This window comes from Mesoplodon bidens (assembly GCF_964165515.1).
Source record: "Mesoplodon bidens genome assembly, chromosome: 15".
NCBI lineage: Eukaryota > Metazoa > Chordata > Mammalia > Artiodactyla > Ziphiidae > Mesoplodon > Mesoplodon bidens.
Window position 1 is genome coordinate 25,618,031 of NC_138171.1, and position 21,550 is coordinate 25,639,580.

The 21,550-nt window shown below is 40.9% G+C and overlaps 2 protein-coding genes across 2 annotated transcripts in view; both read right to left on the reverse strand.

The window, feature by feature from the left end:
* Positions 1-21,322, reverse strand: part of LOC308629380 (protein CBFA2T2-like) — a gene marked incomplete at its 5' end in the record, with an annotated part of 34,334 nt that extends 13,012 nt beyond the window's left edge. Inside the window, 3 exon segments of the mRNA XM_081257155.1 lie at positions 17,505-17,746; positions 21,206-21,307; positions 21,310-21,322. Coding sequence (XP_081113281.1) covers positions 17,505-17,746; positions 21,206-21,307; positions 21,310-21,322 — 357 coding nt within the window.
* On the reverse strand, positions 1,613-8,852 carry LOC308629034 (GMP synthase [glutamine-hydrolyzing]-like; the record flags this gene model as incomplete). Its single annotated transcript, XM_081256479.1, has 3 exons — positions 1,613-3,047; positions 3,256-3,967; positions 8,841-8,852. 3 exons carry the CDS (start codon positions 8,850-8,852, stop codon positions 1,681-1,683), a joined length of 2,091 nt encoding a protein of 696 aa, XP_081112605.1. The 3' UTR covers positions 1,613-1,680.
* Positions 21,323-21,550: the final 228 nt, after the last annotated feature.

Here is a 21,550-nt window from a genome sequence, read left to right on the forward strand (position 1 = left end):
CCTGGGATGGGATGTCTTCTTTGAGGTCTGCTCAGCCTTTTTGAATCTGTAGGCTTGGATCTTTTGTTAAATTTGGGAACTTTTCAGGCATTATTTCAGCCCCACATTCTTTCTCTCCTCCTACTGTGACTCAGATCTTTTGTTAGACGCTTTTAAATCCCTGAGGTTCCGTCCATGTTTTTTTACTTATTTGCTGTATGTTGTTTAGATTGGGTAGTGGACTTCCCAATAAATAGACTGGGTAGTTTTCTGTCATTCCAGCTTCAAGTTCACTGATTCTTTCCTCTGTTCTCTACAGTCTACTGTTGAGTCCATCACTGAGTTTTTTTTTTTTTAATATTTATTTATTTATTTGGCTGCATTGGGTCTTTGTTGCTGTGTGGGCTTTCTGTAGTCATTGTGAGTGGGGGTCGCTCCTCGTTGCGGTGTGCGGGCTTCTCCTTGCGGTGGTTTCTCTTGTTGGAGAGCATGGGCTTCAGGCACGCAGGCTCAGCAGTTGTGGCATGCGAGCTCAGTGGTTGGGGCACACTGGCTCTAGAGCACAGGCTCAGTAGGTGTGGCTCACGGGCTTCGTTGCTCCGCGGCATGTGGGATCTTCCAGGACCAGCGCTCGAACCTGTGCCTCCTGCATTCACAGACAGATTCTTATCCACTGTGCCACCAGGGAAGTCCCCATCACTGAGTTTTTAATTTCATTATTATATTTGTCAGTTCTCAACTTTCCATTTAGTTCTTCTTTATATCTTCTATTTCCTTGCTGAGGCTTTGTATTTCTTCATTTGTGTTGATAACTGCTCACTGAAGCATTTTTATGATGGCTGCTTCAAAACCCGTCACATATTTCAAACATCTGGGTCATCTTAACTGAGGTTTGTTGGTTACCTTTTCTCATTCCACTTGAGATGGTCAGTTCTTGGTATGACAAGTGATTTTCTGCTGTATCCTCGATGTTTTGGGCTCTATGTTGTAAGACTCCAGATCTTATCTACATCTTCTATTTTTGAGGCATCCTCTGATAGTGTGCCATTGGGAAGAGAAGAATCTCTGATGCTGTCAGGTGGGGTATAATCCCAAGCTCCCCACTCAACTTCTGTTGATTTGTAGAAGGAAAGAGGGGTTCCCTACTGCTGGGCAAGGGTGGGAGCTCAGGCTCCCCAATAGGCCTTGTACGGGAGGGGGAAGGGTGTACATTATTGTGGTTTTTTTCCTGAGGTGTTTGACTGCCACAGAGTGATTTTTGTCCAAAAGTTTTGTATCTTGCTTGGTTGCTCCTTTCCTAGTCCTTTGGCTAGAATGAGGTGGGTTTTTTTTTTGTGGGTTTTGGTTTGTTTGCTTTTTGTCTGTGCTCATTAGTATTTCCATAATACTGGCTTCTCCAGACCACAGTCCAGGATATATGATGACAGCACAAAGCCAAGGGAACTCACTGCTGTGTACTTGAGTCTCAAGGTCACTAGCCAATCTGCCTTCTTCTCTCCATCTTTCAGGGTCTTCTTACTTTTGTTTTATACATAACGTCCATTGTTTTTTTTGCTGTATTTGTCAGGAGGAATAGGAAGAAGTATACCTTTCTGTTATACCTCTGAACCAGTCTTGATATACTACATCATATTCCATTAAACTGAGGTACTGTCATTTACTCAGGCTTTTTTTTTTTTTTTTAGTAGAACAAGAAGTTTATTACTCCCACTCAGTAGTTCCTGGGGGCTTTGATGTTAAGTCATACATAATTCGAGAAATACCAGCAATCTTCTTAATCTCAGTGACCATCTTTAACACCACCTCTACAGGGATCTCATTGCCAGGGGTTGCAGGTATACCAGTCATGAAATCACTAGTAATAAAGGTTCGAATAACCACGGATCTCTGGCACGAAGGCTGCTTCTGAAGTGGGTCCCGATCAAAATGTAAAGGTGTCAAAATCACCGGCATCTGGCTGATTTTCCCAGCATACCCAGACTCCCTGAGAATGTTATGGGCCTCAAAATCAGCTTGGCGTAAAGTACTGAGCACCCCTGTTGTCAAGAAAGTGGGAGTAACGTCTGTAGGAGGTTCTTTAACTGGTTGGCCAAATATATAGACAACTCTGTTAATGTTGTGACACATGCGAGGTATAAGTCTAGCCAGGAAAATAAGAGATTCCCAGTCAGGCTCATCCTTACTGGAGATTCCACACACATAACTATAAGAACGACAGTCACCCTGCACACCCACAGTTTTAATTGGTAGCAGGAAGGCATTCAGTGAATGCAGACTTGTAATTTGCATCAGCTTCTCCTGATCCTCTTCTGTTGTGCAGGCTTTGACTCTCTGTAATAGTGTATGTGGCTTTTTAACGCTTGCAGAAAAATCAGCTACTATTTTCAAAATATTGTTGGTTTCAGGAAAATCCTTACAGATATAAGGTTCCTCAGCACATATTACTCTGATTGCCAGGCCTGGACCTGGGAATGGATGCCTGGAAACTAACTCTTCTGGAAGTCCAAGTTCTCTGCCTAAGATTCTTACTTCATCTTTATGAAAATCTTTCAAAGGTTCTATGACTTTTCCCTCCTCTCTCAACTTTCTGATAAGCTCTGTGTCGTTATGATGGGTTTTGATGAGTTCAGCTTTGCCACTTGCAACAAGGGATGCACTTTCAATTAGATCAGGCCGTAAAGTACCTTGGGCAAGGAAAACCTCCTCTGGTTTCAGGTTCATTTCTCCAATTACTTCATTGGCAATCTTAACAAAAGTATCCCCAATGATTTTTCTTTTCTCCTCAGGACTCGTAGTCATATTTAAGGTTTTGCTAATTCTCTTTCGTGGAGTTCTGTCTTCATCTGATATTGGCAGAGTTGTTGTTCCATTGTAGAAAGAATGAGCAGCATTTATCACTTTGACTTGAATTCCAAGCTTTTTGAGGGCCTCTTCAACAGACTGACTTTCTCGTTTTCTCATAAAGCCATTATCAATGTGCACAGCAATGACTTGCTCTTGGTTCAAAGCACAATTCAACAAAGCTGTACAAACTGTTGAGTCTACTCCACCACTGAGCAAAACCAAAACTTTTTTTTTTTTTTTTTTTTTTTTTGGTGGTACGTGGGCCTCTCACTGTTGTGGCCTCTCCCGTTGCGGAGCACAGGCTCCAGATGCGCAGGCTCAGCAGCCATGGCTTACGGGCCCAGCCGCTCTGCAGCATGTGGGATCTTCCCGGACCGGGGCACGAACCTGTGTCCCCTGCATCGGCAGGTGGACTCTCAACCACTGCGCCACCAGGGAAGCCCAAAACCAAAACTTTTGATGTGCCAACTCTCTCTTTGATCTCTCGAATGCACTCAAGTTCTCTGTTCTGCACAGTGAAGGTCCCACTGCACCCAGCTATGTCGAAGAGGAAATTTTTCAGTATTACTTTCCCATTTTCTGTAAGGCCAACTTCAGGGTGGAACTGGGCTCCATATAATTTTTTAGATTCATTTGCTATACCTGCCACTATACTCCCAGAACGTGCCACAACCTTGAATCCATCGGCTACTTTGTCTACACTATCTCCATGGGTAAGCAAAACAATTTCTTCCTTCTGAAGGCCCCTGAATAACGAGCATGTGTTATCCACACTAATACTGAAGACTCCATCTTCTCTAACACTTTTTTTGTGCACAGTACCTCCAAATACCTTATTCATCATCTGCATGCCATAGCAAATTCCAAGAACAGGCTTGCCAATAGTGAATATTGCTGGATCAAACCAGGGAGCATCTTCTGCATACACGGAATTAGGTCCTCCAGAGATGATAATAGCACGGAATCCTTGCTCTTTTACGGCAAATGCTGGTGTTTCCAAGGGGAAGATTTCAGACTGCACAAACAGTTCCCTCACTCTCCGGTCTATGATTTTTCCATACTGAGCACCCGCATCCAGAATGACAACAGCTCCTTCATAGTGGTGGTGGCCATCCTTAAGGTCTCCTCCGGCATTCTCCAGCTGCTAGTGTTGGACGGTCTCCTGCAGAGGCGGGGGGGTGTGTGGCTGTGGCTCACCATAGGGATAAGGACACTCTACTCAGGCTTTTTTTTTTTTTTTTTTTTTGCGGTACGCGGGCCTCTCACTGCTGTGGCCTCTCCCGTTGCGGAGCACAGGCTCCGGACGCGCAAGCTCAGCGGCCATGGCTCACGGGCCCAGCCGCTCCGCGGCATGTGGGATCTTCCCGGACCGGGGCACGAACCCGTGTCCCCTGCATCGGCAGGCGGACTCTCAACCACTGCGCCACCAGGGAAGCCCTACTTAGGCTTTTATAGAACATTTAGGTGGTTCAAATTTTTTGACATTATAAATAATGTTAGTGCACATTGTTTATTATTTTCTTAGGATGAATGTCAAGGAGAGATACTGGTAGGTCAAAGGAACTGTCTAGTTTAAGGTATAAAACTACCTTCCAGAATGTGTATTCTCCAAATAAGTAGCCAGAGTACAAAACATTTACCTTTACCTTGAAGTGGAAATTGTCACGCTTGCTTCCTGGTACAGTTAAGGACCACCAGCACTTTACCTCTTCTCTTACACACCAGAAACACCAAATGCAAACAGGTGAACAAAACTCTTGCTACCTAACTGTGTGGCCTTTTCTGACTTTGCTAACGAAGTCTCCTTCACATGGAATGACTGTTCCATTTACATATGCCTGCCAAAATCTTAATGATTCCTTTCATAAATACAAGACAAAATAAGGGCTTCCCTGGTGGCACAGTGGTTAAGAATCCACCTGCCAACGCAGGGGACACGGGTCCGAGCCCTGGTCTGGGAAGATCCCACATGCTATGGAGCAACTAAGCCTGTGCACCATGACTACTGAGCCTGCACTCTAGAGCCCGTGAGCCACAACTACTAAAGCCTGCGTGCCACAACTACTGAAGCCTGCACACTTATTGCCTGTGCTCCGAACAAGAGAAGCCATCGCAATGAGAAGCCCTTGCACCACAACGAAGAGTAGACCCCACTAGCCACAACTAGAGAAAGTCCGTGCACAGCAAAGAAGACTCAGAGCAGCCAAAATAAATAAAGAAATAAAAACAAATCTATAAAACAAAAAAGACCAAATAAGGCTTTCACGGATACAGAAATATAATAATCTAAAGGTGTTAATTCTCCTCCAAATTGGACAATGTTTTCAACAAGATGGTAGAAAAAAAGAGAAAAAGAAAAAGGAAAAAGGAAAGTTAAGAAAAAAGAAAAAGAAAGGAAAGGAAAGAAAAGGAAAAATAACGGATTGGTAAGCTCAAATGCAATACACATAAGGCAATCATTTTATCTATGAATAATGGCAGTTTTATTAATGTTTCTCCAATCCTTATATATTTTTAAAAATATATTTTTTATTTATGTATTGTTTATTTATTTTGGCTGTGCTGGGTCTTAGTTGGGGCACGTGGGATCTTCGCTGAGGCACGCAGGCTCCTTAGTTGGGCATTCGACTTTTTAGTTGTGGCATGTGGACTCTTAGTTGCAGAATGTGAACTCTTAGTTGCTGCATGCATGCAGAATCTAGTTCCCTGACCAGGGATTGAACCTGGACCCCCTGCATTGGAAGCATGGAGTCTTATCCACTGGACCACCAGGGAAGTACCTCTAATCCTTATATCTTATTTGCTAGGCTATAATATTCAGGATTACAGTGAAGAGAAAAGAGATCCTATCTGGTTCCTAATAGCAGAGGGAAAGCTTTTGAAATTTCACCACTTATCATAGGCTTGCTAAAGTGTGTTTATACACACAACTGTCATCAGATTAAGGAAGTTCCTGCTATAAGTGGTTTGCTGTTTGTTTTTGAAGAATGAATGGATATTAAATTTAACAAACATTCCTCACCTTGTATTGTCTCCGAAAATATTTATAGTTTCAATATCAATTGCTATAGATTATATGTTTATTTTTGTTTTGTTTTGCGGTACGCAGGCCTCTCACTGCTGTGGCCTCTCCGATTGCGGAGAACAGGCTCCGGACGCGCAGGCTCAGTGGCCATGGCTCACGGGCCCAGCTGCTCCGCAGCACGTGGGATCCTGCCGGACCGGGTCACGAACCCGTGTCCCCTGCATCGGCAGGCGGACCCTCAACCACTAAGCCACAAGGGAAGCCCTAGACTATATGTTTTTGTAAGCCCTCAAAATTCCTATGCTGAAACCTCATTTCCAATGTGTTGATATTTGGAAGTGAGGCCTTTGGGAGGTGGCTAGGTCATGAGGACAGAGCCCTAGTGAACGGTATTAGTGCCCTTATAAAAAAGACACCAAGGAGCTCTCTTGCCCATTCCGCCCTGTGAGGAAACAGTAAGAAGATGGCCATCTATGAACCAGGAAGTGGGCTCTCATGAGACACCAAATCTGCTGACACCTTGATCTTGGACTTACCAACCTTCAGAACTATGAGAGATGAATATTGTTTGTTTATAAACCACCTAGTCTATGGTATTCTATTTTTTTTTTTTTTTTTGGTACGCGTGCTTTTCACTGTTGTGGCCTCTCCCGTTGTGGAGCACAGGCTCCGGACACGCAGGCTCAGCGGCCATGGCTCACGGGCCTAGCCGCTCCGCGGCATGTGGGATCATTCCGGACCCGGGCACAAACCCGCGTCCCCTGCATCGGCAGGCGGACTCTCAACCACTGCGCCACCAGGGAAGCCCGGTATTCTATTTTAAGAGCCTAAAAGGACTAAGACGCTGATCTGAATGAAAATCTCAGTATGTGAGATTATAAATTGGTATAAAACTTGGGAAAACCATTTGACCTTATTTACTAAATTTATATACATGTATACCCTATGAAATCACAATTCCATTGTTCAGTGCAGTGCTTGCACACATGTACCATAAATAAAAATGCTCATTATTTGTAATGGCCCCTGTACAGAAAAGAGTTAACACAGCTGGTCTACAACTGCTAACCTTAGGAAAGCCTGCTTGCAAGGTAAAAAATTGTAACACATGCTACAGCGGGGATAAACCTTGCCAACATTACGCTAAGTGAAATGAGTCAGCTACAAAAAGACAAATACTATGTGATTTCACTAATAGGAGGTACCTGGAGTAGTCAAGTAGAATGGTGGCTGACAGAAGCCGGGGAAAGAAGGAAATGGGAAATTACTGTTTAATGGCACAGAGTTACAGTTTTGAAAGATGAAAAGTGTTCTGAAGGTGGACGGTGGTGATAGTTGCACAATGAATATACTTAATACCACTGAATTGTACACTTAAAAATGGTTAAGATGGTAAATTTTGTGCTATATGTATTTTACCACGTCCTCATGATGACACAATTTCAAAAATTTGGAAAAAAAAAAGCAACATTACCCCAAGCACAGCCATTTAACAGAGATGATTGGCTACATCTACATATTCCTACATAGCTAGAAAACAATTCACTTTCTGTGTGTGTGTGTGTGTGTGTGTGTGTGCACGCATGCACGCATGTAATTGAACTGTCATTTTTTTCTTTTACTCTTGAAATTAAGCAGAATCTACTTAAAGTAATTTGCTGCTGCAATTGGCATAACATTCTGATGGCTACTTTGCTTCCAATTATGCTCAAACTCATTTTGACATTTAAGGCCACTTTTATTAGTCTAGAGCCAGAAAGACTTTTCCATAATGCTTTCAAAATTGACCAATACAGGGACCCCACTCCCACCCCAAACAAACAAACAAAATGTTTCCCTAATGGATGGGGGTACTATTTTTACAAACTCTGATTGATGCTAAACACCACTTTTCCTTCCATGAGTCTGGAGTTTCCTAGGTGCTACGCCAAAAGTGCTTATGTGCCCAGACCCCAGAAAAAACCTTGGGCATTGAGGGTTTAATGTGGTTCCCTGGGCAGAAACATCACACATAAGTTGCTGTATTTTCACTGCTGGGGGAAGAGTGAACTCTGTGTGACCGTTCATACAGGAGAAAAAGGAAGCCTATATATGGATTCCTCCAGATCCCAACTGTGTTTCTCACCTTTCTGATCCAGCTGTGTATGCTTATTATGCCTGTGTATTAAATCTTAGGGACTTCCCTGGTGGCCCAGTGGTAAAGAATCCGCCTTGCAATGCAGGGGACGCAGGTTTGATCTCTCGTCAGGGAACTAAGATCCCACATGCTGCAGGACAACTAAGCCCAAGCACCACAACTACTGAGCCCGTGCGCCTCATCTAAAGCCCGTGTGCCACAAAGTACAGAGCTCAGGCGCTCTGGAAGCTGCGCGCCACAACTAGAGAAGAGAAAACCTGCATGCCACAACTAAAGAGAAGCCTGTGCACCACAATGAAGAGCCTGCACGCTGTAACGAAAGATCCCGCATGCCTCAACAAAGATCCTATGGGCCGCAACTAAGACCTGATGCAGCCAAAAAAAAAAAAAAATCTTAGCTGTGAGCACACAAGTATACGCCAAATCCGGACAATTCTAGCAAATCTCAAGACATGGGGCTGGTACTGGGGGAACCCTGATGCTGCCTCAACATATAAACAACTCAAATGTCCATCAAAAAGTACAAACTGTGGTATATTCCTACAATGAAACATTATACAGCAACGACAATGACTCACCTACAGTTACACAAAACAACAGGGATAGAATCTCAAATGATGAAAAAGTCATTTATTGCATTTTGCCTTGTATGAAAGTGGTTTCCTCTGTACAATACTGAGTCATCTTTTAAAGCAGCAGTTCATAAGCATTTTAGTCTCATAATCCCTCTAATTAATATGGGTTACATCTATTGATAATCACTATATCTGAAATTAAAGCTGGGAATTTAAACAATATTTATTATTAACTCATTTCAAAATAACTGTACTTATCTCAAAAATGTAGTATACACACTTGGTGCAGCATGGCGTTGGCTGCAGTATTGAAGTTAAGCAAGATTGCACAAGACATGCAATTTGCTGCCAGAAGTGTGTTTTTCTTCAAAAAGGCAATAACTTCAAGCACTTGTGGTGGATACAGATTTTTGCTGCAACTCTGCAAATGCAGGTGAGACACTACCCTGGGACCAGTTGGCCTGTGGCCCTTGGGTGATGAGAGGGGAGTGCATTGCTGGGACACATAGGATATTTCCTACAGAGGACCACTCCTCTAAGGCTGAGAAACATAACTAACCTATCACATACATAAAAATACAAATAGCAATTTAGACAAAATGAGGCGGGGACTTCCCTGGTGGTCCAGTGGCTAAGACTCCATGCTCTGGATGCAGGGGGCCAGGGTTCGATCCCTCGTCACAGAACTAGATCTCACATGCTGCAACTGAGAGTTTGCATGCCACAACTAAAGACCCCGCATGCCGCAACTAAAAAAAAAAAGATCCTGCATGCTTGCTGCAAGTAAAAGATCCCGCACATGGCAATGAAGATCCCATGTGCTGCAACTAAGACCTGGTGCAGCCAAATAAATAAACATTTAAAAAAAAGGCGGTGACAGAGGATTGTTTCAGACAAAGGAACAAGATAAAACCCCAGAAGAAGAACCAGTGATGTGGAGATAGGCAATCTACCCGAGAAAGAGTTGAGTAATGATCATAAAGATGATCACAGGACGTGGGAGGAAAATGGATGCAGAGAGCAATAAACTAGCAGTTTTAACAAAGAATTAGAAAATATAAAGAACAACCAAACAGAAGTGAAGAATATAATGACGGAAATGAAAAATACACTAGAAGGAATCAACAGTAGACTAAACGAGGCAGGATTATGGATCAGTGAGCTGAAACACAGAATAGTGGACATCACTGCCATCAAAGAGAAAAAAGAATGAAAAGAAATGAAGACAGTGTAAGAGACCTCTGGAACAACATCAAGCGCACTAATGTTTGCATTATAGGGGACCCAGAAGGAGTAGAGAAAGAGAGAAAGGGCCCGAGAAAATGTGTGAAGAGATAATAGCTGATGACTTCCCTAACCTGGGAAAGGAAATAGTCACCCAAGTCCAGGAGGTACAGAGTCCCATACAGCAGCAGTCCCCAACCTTTTGGGCACCATGGACTGGTTTCATGGAAGATAATTTTTCCACAGGGGGTGGGGTGGGGGATGGGATGGTTCAGGCATTAATGCGAGCGATGGGGAGTGGCAGATGAAGCTTAGCTCACTCTCCCGCCACTCACCTCCTGCTGTGCGGCCCAGCTCCTAACAGGCCACGGACTGCTACTGGTCCATGGCCCAGGGGTTGGGGATCCCTGCCATACAAGACTAACCTGCAGAGAAACACACCAAGACACACTGTAATCGAAATGACAAAAATTAAAGATAAAGAGAGAATATTAAAAGCAATAAGGGAAAAGCAACAAATAACACACAAAGGAACTCCTAATAAGGCTATCAGCTGATTTTTTTCAGCAGAAACTCTCCAGACCAGAAGGGAGTGGCACAATACACTTAAAGTGATGAAAGAGAAAAACCTACAACCAAGAATACTCTACCCAGCAAGGCTCTCATTCAGATTTGGTGGAGAAATCAAAAGCTTAACAGACAAGCAAAAGCTAAAAGGATTCAGCACTCTAAACCAGCTTTATGACAAATGCTAAGGGAACTTCTCTAGGCAGAAAAGAAAAGGCCACAATTAGAAACAAGAAAATTATGAAATGGAAACGCTTACTGGTAAAGGCAAATATATAATAAAGGTAGGAACTCATCCATATACAAAGCTACTGGGGAGGTAGTTAAAAGATAAAAGTAGTAAAATTTCTGTATCCACAATAAGCAGTTAAGAAACACACAAAATGGACTTCCCTGGTGACACAGTAGTTAAGAATCTGCCTGCCAAAGCAGGGAACATGGGTTCAAGCCCTGGTCCGGATGATCCCACAGGCCACAGAGCAACTAAACCCATGCGCCACAACTACTGAGCCTGTGCTCTAGAGCCCGCAAGCGACAACTACTGAGCCGTGTGCCACAACTACTGAAGCCGCACGCCTAGAGCCTGTGCTCCGCAACAAGAGAAGCCACCACAATGAGGAGACCGCGCACTGTAACTACGAGTAAGCCCTGCTTACCACAAGTAGAGAAAGCCCACGCACAGTAACAAAGAGCCAATGCAGCCAAAAATAAATAAATAAAATAAATTTTTAAAAAGAAAAGGAACACACAGAACAATTAGATGTAAAATATAATATCAAAAACAATAATCTTGAGGGGAGCAGAGTACAAATGCAGGGTATCTAAAACCCATTTGAAAGTAAGAGATCAGCAACTTAACACAAGCATGTATATATATATATATATATAGGCTGCTGTACAAAAACCTGCTCTACAAAAACCTATATATACAGGCTGCTCTACAAAATCTATAAGAAATATACATACAAAAAAGAAATAGGGATGCAAACACAACACTAAAGATAGTCATCAAATCACAGAAGAGAACAAAAGAAGAAAGGTGAAAAATAGACCTACAAAACCAAATCCAAAACAATTAACAAAATGGCAATACGTACATGCATAACAATAATTACTCTAAATGTAAATGGACTAAATGCTCCAACCAAAAACAGACTGCTGAATGGATACAAAAACAGGACCCATATATACATGCTGCCTACAAGAGACTCACTTCAGATTTCGAGACAAATACAGACTGAAAGTGAGGAGATAGGAAGAGGTATTCCATGCAAATGGAAATCAAAAGAAAGTTGGAGTAGCAATACTCATATCAGACAAGAGAGACTTTAAAATAAAGACTGTGGGGACTTCCCTGGTGTTGCAGTGGAAGACTCCGCGCTCACAATGCAGGAGGCCTGGGTTCGATCCCTCGTCAGGGAACTAGATCCCACATGCATGCCGCAATGAAGAGTTTGCATGCCACAACTAAGAAGCCACCAAGCCGCAACTAAGGAACACACCTGCTGCAACTAAGACCTGGTGCAACCAAATAAATAAACAAATAAATATATAAAATTTTTTTTAAAAGAACGAAAAAGGCTATGACTGGGAATTCCCTAGTGGTCCAGTAATTAGGACTCTGTGCTCTCACTGCCGGGGGCCTGGGTTCAATCTTTGGTCGAGGAACTAAAATCCCACAAGCTAAGGAGCGTGGCCAAAAAAAACCAAACAAACAAACATAATGATCAAAGGATCAATCCAAGAAGAAGATAGAACAATTGTAAATACATATGCACACAACATAGGAGCACCTCAATTTATAAGGCAAATGTTAACAGACATAAAAGGAGAAACTGATGGTAACACAATAATAGTGGGGAACTTTAATACCCCATTTACATCAATGGACAGATCATCCAGACAGAAAATCAGTAAGGAAAAACAGGCCTTAAATGACACATTAGACCAGATGGACTTAAGTGATATTTATAGGGCATTCCATCTGAAAGCAGCAGGATACAAATTCTTTTCACATGTAAATGGAACATTCTCCAGGACAGATCACATGATGGGCAAGAAATTGGTAAATTTAAGAAAACTGAAATCATATCAAGCATCTTTTAAAACACAAACACTTGGAGGCTAAACAACATGCTACTGAACAACCAATGGATCACTGAAGGAATCAAAGAGGAAATAAAAAATACCTAGAGACAAATGAAAACGAAAACACAACAATCCAAAACCCATGGGACACAGCAAAAGCAGTTCTAAGAGGGAAGTTTATAGTGATACTAGCTTACCTCAGGAAACATGAAAAATCTCAAATGAACAACCTAAACTTATACCTAAAGCAACTAGAGAAGAACAAACAAAACCCAAAGTTAGTAGAAGGAAAGAAATCATAAAGATCACAGCAGAAATAAATGAAGTAGAGACTAAAAAAAGAAAACATCAATGAAACTAAAAACTGGTTCTCTGAAAAGATAACCAGAATTGATAAACCTCATCAAGTAAAAAAAGGGAGAGGGCCCAAATCAATAAAATCAGAAAAGGAGAAGTTACAACTGACACCACTGAAACACAAAGGATGTTAAGAGACTACTAGGAGCAGCTATATACCAATAAAATGGACAACCTAGAAGAAATGGACAAATTCTTAGAAATGTACAATCTGCCAAGACTGAACCAGGAAGCAACAGAAAATATGAACTGGCCAATTACCAGTAATGAAATTAAATAAGCAACCTGGGATCTCCCCAGTGGCGCAGTGGTTAAAAATCTGCCTGCCAATGCAGGGGACATGGGCTCGATCCCTGGTCCAGTAAGATCCCACATGCCGCAGAGCAACTAAGCCAGTGAGCCACAACTACAGAGTTTGCGCTCTAGAGCCTGTGAGCCACAACTACTGAAGCCCGCATGCTCTAGGGACCGTGCTCTGCAACAAGGGAAGCCACCACGATGAGAAACCCGTACACCGCAACAAAGAGTAGCCCCCACTTGCCACAACTAGAGAAAGCCCGCACGCAGCAACAAAGACCCAACACAGCCAAAAATAAATAAAATTTTTTAAAAAAGAAATTAAATAAGCAACTTAAAAACTCCCAACAAACAAAAGTCCAAGACCAGATGGCTTCACAGGTGAATTATACCAAACATTTAAAGAAGAGTTAATACCTATCCTTCTGAAACTATTCCAAAAAATGGCAGAGGGAGGAACACTTCTGAACTCATTCTACGAGGTCACAATCACCCTGATAAAGATATTACAAAAAAAAAAAAAGAAAATTACAGGCCAATACCACTGATGAACACAGATGCAAAAATCCTCAACAAAATACTAGCAAACAGAATCCAACAGTACATTAAAAGGATTATACACCATGATCACCACAAATTAATCAATGTTATACACCCATTAACAAACTGAAGAATAAAAACTGTATGATCATCTCAACAGACGCAGAAAAAGCTTCTGATAAAATTCAACACCGATTTATGATAAAAAACTCTTCAGAAAGTGGGCAAAGAGAGAACCTACTTAGCATAATAAAGGCCATATATGACAAACCGACACCTAACAGCATACTCAAGGGTGAAAAGCTGAAAGCATTTCCTCTAAGATCAGGAACAAGACAAGGATTCCCACTCTTGCCATTTTTATTCAACATAGTTTTGGAAGTCCCAGCCACATCAATCAGAGAAGAAAAAAAAATAAAAGGAATCCAATCTGGAAAATTAAAAGCAACACCGTCACTGTTTGCAGACGACATTTTGCTACATACAGAAAATCCTAAGGATGCTACCAGAAAAATTTTAGAGCTCATCAATGAAGTCAATAAAGTTGCAGGATACAAAATTAATATACAGAAATCTGTTGCATTTCTATACACTAACAACAAAATATCAGAAAGAGAAATTAAGCAAACCATCCCACTTAACACTGCATCAAAAAGAATAAAATACCTAGAATAAATGTATCTAAGGAGGGATAATACCTGTACCCCAAAACTATAAGACACTGATGATAGAAACTGAAGATGACACAAACTGATGCAAAGATATACCTTGTTTTGGATTAGAAGAATGACTATTGTTAAAATGACCATACTACCCAAGGAAATCTACAGATTCAATGCAATCCCTATCAAATCACCAATGGCATTTTTCACAGAACTGGAACAAAAAAATTTTTAATGTGTGTGGAAACACAGAAGATCCCGAATAGCCAAAACAATCTTGAGAAAAAACACTGCTGGAGGAATCACACTCCCTAACTTGACTCTACTACAAAGCTACAGTAATCAAAAAAGTATGGTACTGGCACAAAAACAGACACACAGATCAATGGAAAAGGATAGAAAGCCCAGAAATAAACCCATGCACTTATGCTCAATTAATCTACAACAAAGGAGGCAAGAATATACAACGCAGAAAAGACAGTCTCTTCAATAAGTGGTGCTGGGAAAACTGGACAGCTATATGTAAAAGAATGAAATTAGAACATTCTCTAACACCATACAGAAAAATAAACCCAAAATGGATTAAAGACCTAAATATAAGACTGGATACTGTAAAACTCCTAGAGGAAAACATAGGCAGAACACTCTTTGACGTAAATCACAGCAATATTTTTTTGGATCCATCTCTTAGAGTAAGGAAATAAAAAAATAAATCAACAAATGGGATCTAATTAAACTTAAAAGCTTTTGCCCAGCAAAGGAATCCATATACAAAATGAAAAGACAATCTACAGGCTGGGAGAAAACACTTGCAAACAATGCAACTGACAAGAGATTAATCTCCAAAATATACAAACAGCTCATATAGCTTAATATCAAAAAACCAAACAACCCAATTAAAAAAAAAGTAGGCAGAAGACCAAAATAGACGTTTCTCCAAAGAAGATATACACATGGCCAACAGGCACATGAAAAGATGCTCAACACTGATAATTACTAGAGAAATGCAAATCAAAATTACAATGAGGTACCATCTCACGCTGGTCAGAATGGCCATCATTAAGAAGTCTCCAAATAATAAATGCTGGAGAGGGTATGGAGAAAAAGGAAACCTCCTTTTTCTTTGACATTCCCACTGTTGGGAATGTAAATTGGTGCAGCCACTATGGAGAAAAGTATGGAGTTTGCTCAAAAAACTAAAAATAGAGTTGTCATATGCTGCTGAGCATATATCTGGGCAAAGCTATAATTTGAAAAGATACATGCACACCTATGTTCACAGCAGCAGTATTTACAATAGCCAAGACATGGAAACAACCTAAATGTCCATTGACAGATGAATGGATAAAGAAGATGCAGCATATACACACAATGGAATATTACTAAGTCATAAAAATGAATGAAATAATGCCATTTACAGCAACATAGATGGATCTAGAAAGAGATTATCATACTAAGTGAAGTAAGTCAGGCAGAGAAAGACAAATAGCATATGATATCAGTGAAATTTTTTTTTTTTTGGCTTTGTGGCGCAGCTTGAAGAATCTTAGTTCACCAACCAGGGATTGAACCATGGCCCACAGCAGTGAAAGCACAGAGTCCTAACCACTGGACTGCCAGGGAATTCCAATTATCACTTAAATGTTGACCCTAAAAAAATGATATAAATGAATTGGTTTACAAAACAGAAATAACTCACGGGCATAGAAAACAAACTATGGTTACCAAAAGGGAAAGTGGGGAAGGAATAAATTAGGAATTTGGGATTAACAGGTACACACTACTATGTATAAAATAGATACGCAACAAGGACCTGCTGGCTCTATAGCACAGGGAACTAGATTCAGTACCTTGTAATAACCTATAATGGAAAAGAATCTGAAAAAGAATATAACTGAATCACTTTGCGGTACACCTGAAACTAACATAACATTGTAAATGAACTATCCTTCAATTTTAAAAAATGGTTAAAAAATGTAGTAAGGAGAACGGCACTGTTTGTACAGTTTTGCAAATCTCTCTGCTATCTAGCTTAAGAAAAGAGAGCTGGATTCTCCTAATCTGCTTCTGCATTTAACCTGTTTCAACATCCTATGTCATGCAGCCTCTAGAAAATTCCACAATACAGTCATGAGAGAATAAGAGTCAAAAGGCAAGTAACATTTTAGTATTATTATGAAAATGTTTTTGACCTCCTGGACTTCCAAAAAGGGTCTCGAGAAATCCTAGGGGTCCAGACTTACACTTTGACAACTGCCTGGTAAAAGTTTAGTACTGTGATTCATCTTTATCACATACAGAGAGTAACATGCAGGAGCACAGTGTGCTTTTAGTTGAGGTACATCTTGAGGAATTCAATTTACAAACCTTAAGAACTGGAAGCTCGTCCCTTATATACACTAAGAGTCAAACCCCTCCCAGCTGTCAATGTAAGAAGATCACTACCTTATATCATGGATTCGCCACTCAGTATGGAAAAAAAACTTTGTTCCTTGAAAATCCTAAAGAAATTGTATTTGCATGAGGAGCTGAAGAATGTAATCCCTTTGATACTATTTATTTAGACCAGAAAACTTGTAATTTCACAACTTATTATCTTGAAAATTAAACCATTTGTCTTTTTTCTCTGGTTTGGAAACAATGCACCAGGCACTGAATATATTAAGGAACAAAACTTAGTTGGACCTCAGTGGGTCTGTTGAAACTCACTTTTTTTTTTTTTTTTTTTTTGGCTGTATGTGGGCCTCTCACTGTTGTGGCCTCTCCCCCTGTGGAGCACAGGCTCCGGACGCCAGGCTCAGCGGCCATGGCTCACGGGCCCAGCTGCTCCACAGCATGTGGGATCCTCCCGAACCGGGGCACGAACCCGTGTCCCCTGCATCGGCAGGCGGACTCTCAACCACTGCGCCACCAGGGAAGCCCTGTTGAAACTCACTTTTAAGAGAAATTCAAAGTTGTTTATCTGAATTCAATTGATACCATAAGAAACAGTATGGTAAACGTTATAGATTTTGCTTCTGTTTCTTTGATAAACATTATCCACAACTGAAATCCATGATTCAACATTATTATACAAATTAAACTAATCTAGACTGTAGAATCTGCCACACTGCTACAAGTTAGGGAATGAGGAGAAGTATGTACAACCTCTCTGCTGGCTTCAGTTCTGAGCCATATACTCAAGCAGCTGTCGACAGTGATGTACTTACCACCAGTGCTAGAACAAGAGTCCGCACCTTCTCCCCAATCTCAGGTGAGATGTCATTGCCAAACTGTTGCAGAGTGGTGAGGAAACGTTTCAACTTGCTGAGCTGCCGGGCACCACAAGCGGCTGGCAACTGTTGATTTGTTAGTGCAGATGACGTGGAAGAGGCAGGACCATTGCTGAATCTCTGTGGTGGTGATGGGGCACCATTCAGGGTGGGAGGAGAATGGTTGATGCCGTTGCTCACTAAAAGAAAGACTTGGTTTAAGTGCAAAACATAAGGATCTCTGTTCATTTCTTCTTTGTTTGCATTTGCCTTCATTTATTCATTTGAATTTTGTAAATCACATGTTAAAAGAGTACACAAGACACGTTTTCAGCCCTCAACAATGTTGCTTTATAGTGAGACAGGTTGCCAGGTAAAAAATGGTAACAGAATAACATAAAGTGTTAGAAGAGTATGAGTGCTACAAGGGCAAAGAGAAGGGACATCTAAATTCTACAGGTGCCAAGGGGAGGGATGGGTAGATTTTAAGACTTCTTGCAATGGGCTGCATGAGAGGAGTCTGGTAGAATATGGATTTCCAATGACTGGACACTCATGCCCATCTTTTATGTGACAACTCCTTCCCAACCTCAGGTTCCCAACGAATCTAAGCAGTCAATTTAAATATAGCATCTGGGGGCTTCCCTGGTGGCACAGTGGTTAAGAATCCGCCTGCCAATGCAGGGGACACGGGTTTAAGCCCTGGTCTGGGAAGATCCCACATGCCACAGAGCAACTAAGCCTGTGCGCCACAACTACTGAGCCTGTGCTCTAGAGCCCGCGAGCCACAACTACTGAGCCTGCATGCCACAACTACTGAAGCCCGAGCACCTAGAGCCTATGCTCCACAATAAGAGAAGCCACTGCAATGAGAAGCCCGGGCACTGCAATGAAGAGTAGCCCCTGCCCACCACAACTAGAGAAAGCCCGCATGCAGCAACAAAGACCCAATGCAGCCAAAAATAAATTAAATAAATAAATTTATATTAAAAATATATAGCATTTGAACAAGATAATCAGAAAGCAGAGAGTTGTGTTAATGTGAGAAATGTTTTTTTCTAGGCTATAGGTTTAGTGACCTATTCCTGCAATGAGATATGTATCTCTTTGACCACTCAGAATATTCATGTCCATCAAAATTAGTTTTTCTCTGCCTTGACAGTGCCAAATTCTTGGTCATTCAATATAGCATTTTCTAGATACCATATGGGACACTTCCATTCTATATTTCTGATCAAATTATAATACATGTGATTAATTACGGTTTTCCTATTTGCCTGTTGTTCTTTTTTCTTTTTTAATAAATTTATGTATTTATTTTGATTTTTCTCTGCGCTGGGTCTTTGTTGCTGCATGTGGGCTTTCTCTAGCTGCGCCAAGCTTGGGCTACACTTTGTTGTGGTGTGCAGGCTTCTCATTGAGGTGGCTTCTCTTGTTGCAGAGCACGGGCTCTAAGTGCGCAGGCTCAGTAGTTGTGGCGCACGGGCTTAGTTGCTCCGTGGCATGTGGGGTCTTCCAGGACCAGGGATTGAACCTGTGTCCCCTGCATTGGCAGGTGGATTGTTAACCACTACAGCACCAGGGAAGTCTCTGCCCATTGTTCTTAACAGTCATTTCTTGTAGTTTTAATTTGGAACACAACTCTAGAGCTATGTTCTTGGAGGAAAAGCTCCTTCTTCCCTGATGAATGAAATAAAATTACCTAGTGCCTAAGTGTCAATAGATTTTTCATTTAATCATATCCAGGCTTGAAAATTTAAGAAAGTAAAACTAAGTCTAAAAACATATCACCTGTATGAAGAAGCATTATCTGACAGACTCCGCTGCTCCTACTAGATTTAATAACTTTGCTCTGTGCTGCCCATGTACATGCTTCCAATATTTTACTTACCAGATTATACTTATTTCTTTCTGTATTTATACTGCCTTGAAAGACTGTCTACTTCTTGATTAAACACACATCTGTGTATATCATAATTAGCTAAGCTGTTATGACCTGTGTATGCTGTATGTGTATGGCTCACTGCATAAAAGGTTAACAGGCTGAGAAAAAGAGGGTGTCTCTACTGTGTCTTCCAATAAAGGACACTAGAGCTACTGGAAAGGAAGGCTCAACACTCAACCTCAGCAATACAGAAAATCAGCTGCAATGGTGTACCATTTCTTTGTGTTCACAGAAAGGTCCATTGCCATTGGAGAGCTGCCCTCTTTTGAAGCAACCTGTAAAAATAATACATTACTATGCTTTTTGCCACCCTGACACTTACACGGGCTATTTTACAATTTCTTCAGTAAAAGTGTATGATCACATTTTCTGAAATAAAACATATTCATCCCTAAATAGGCAACTATGGGAGTCAAAAGGGTTGACACCACACACACACACACACACACACACACACACACACACACCTACTGTCTATATCTTGAAATTTGAATGACAGCCTGGGTTTAAATCTGTTTCACTTCAAGATAGTATCTATCTTTATCTAAGGCTGTTTAACTTTGAGATAAAAAATACAATTTAAGAAAAAAGGGTATCAAACTTCATTTCATAAACTTTGGCTGAAATCGTCACAGCTTCCAGTTACTCAATTTCAAATGTTTGGGGACAATAAATAATTAAACCTTCTTTTTTAAATTGAGGTTTTAGGACTAAATTTGCAGAGTTACAGGGTTTGGGGAAATTCAGCTTTAGTAGATACTACCAAAAATTTTTCTCATAAACAATGTACGATTGTTCAAGTTGCTCCACACATACTCTCCAAAACTTGATATTCATTTTCATTCTGAACATTCTTGTGGGTGTATGTGGTACTACATTGGGTTTTAGTTTGCATTTCCTTGGTGACTAGTTAGGCTGAACAGCTTTTATTTATTGTCTAATATAATTGTTATGGACTAAATTGTATCCCCCTCCCAGACTCCTATGTTGAAGTTCTGACCCCCAGTACCCCAGAATGTGACTATATTTGGAGATAGGGCCCTTAAAGGTTAAATGAGGTCATCTGCCTAGGTCCTAGTCCAATATGACTGTTGTACTTCTAAGAAAAGGAGGAAGCACCAAGGATGCACATGCACAAGGAAAGGCTATGAGAGGACACAGCATGAAGGCAGCTATCTGCAAGACAAGGAAAGAGGCTTCTGAAGAGACCAAAGTTGCTGACATCTGGATCTTGGACTTCTAACCTCCAGAACTGTGAAAAAGTTAATTTCTGTTATTTAAGCCACCTAGTCTTTGGTATTTTGTTACAGCAGCCCTAGTAAACTAATAAAATAAGCAATTTTTTTTTTGTAAAAAGCCTTACTAAGACAGTCCTGGAGTAGTTCAATCATTTTATGAAATTTACTTTGAATCCTATTCATCAATATAATAATTTAAATTCATTATTTTAGAGCCAAAGAAATTAAAATAGATACTTACAAGCCAAAAAGTATGAAAACAAAATATTTAGACTACTACATTTCCAAATACCTAAATCAGCTATGTACTATTCTCAGAAGGAAAAAGCAACTTAGAAAAGAAACAACCAAGATACATGTGTGTGTGTTAACAGCCATTTTGAAAATGTTGAGTAGTATATATAGAAGGCTTAATGGCATTCATTTAGATCCAAATGTCATGTGAACCACAAACCCAAGTAATTCAGAGGTCTCACATGCTGTAGGAGTGAATGACACTGGCCTAGGTCCTCCAGGATTTATTGGTGGGAGGGGTGGCATGGTGGGAGGTGAGGATCTTGACTGTATCTTCACTTCCACGGGGATCCAGGCATTGCTGGCACCCTTTTGTCAGCACCAACTGTAGAGAATAAAAGGAATGGAAATCAGAATTTTCTATAAAAGAAAAATAGTCACAACAATCTGAAATACCAACATATTTACCTAGAGGACTGAGAAGTGAAGAAGATGCTTACTTAGTATAATAGGCTGAATTAGGCCCCCCAAAATATGTCTACCTCTTAATTCCTTGAACTGTGAATGTTTCCTTATTTGGAAAAAAT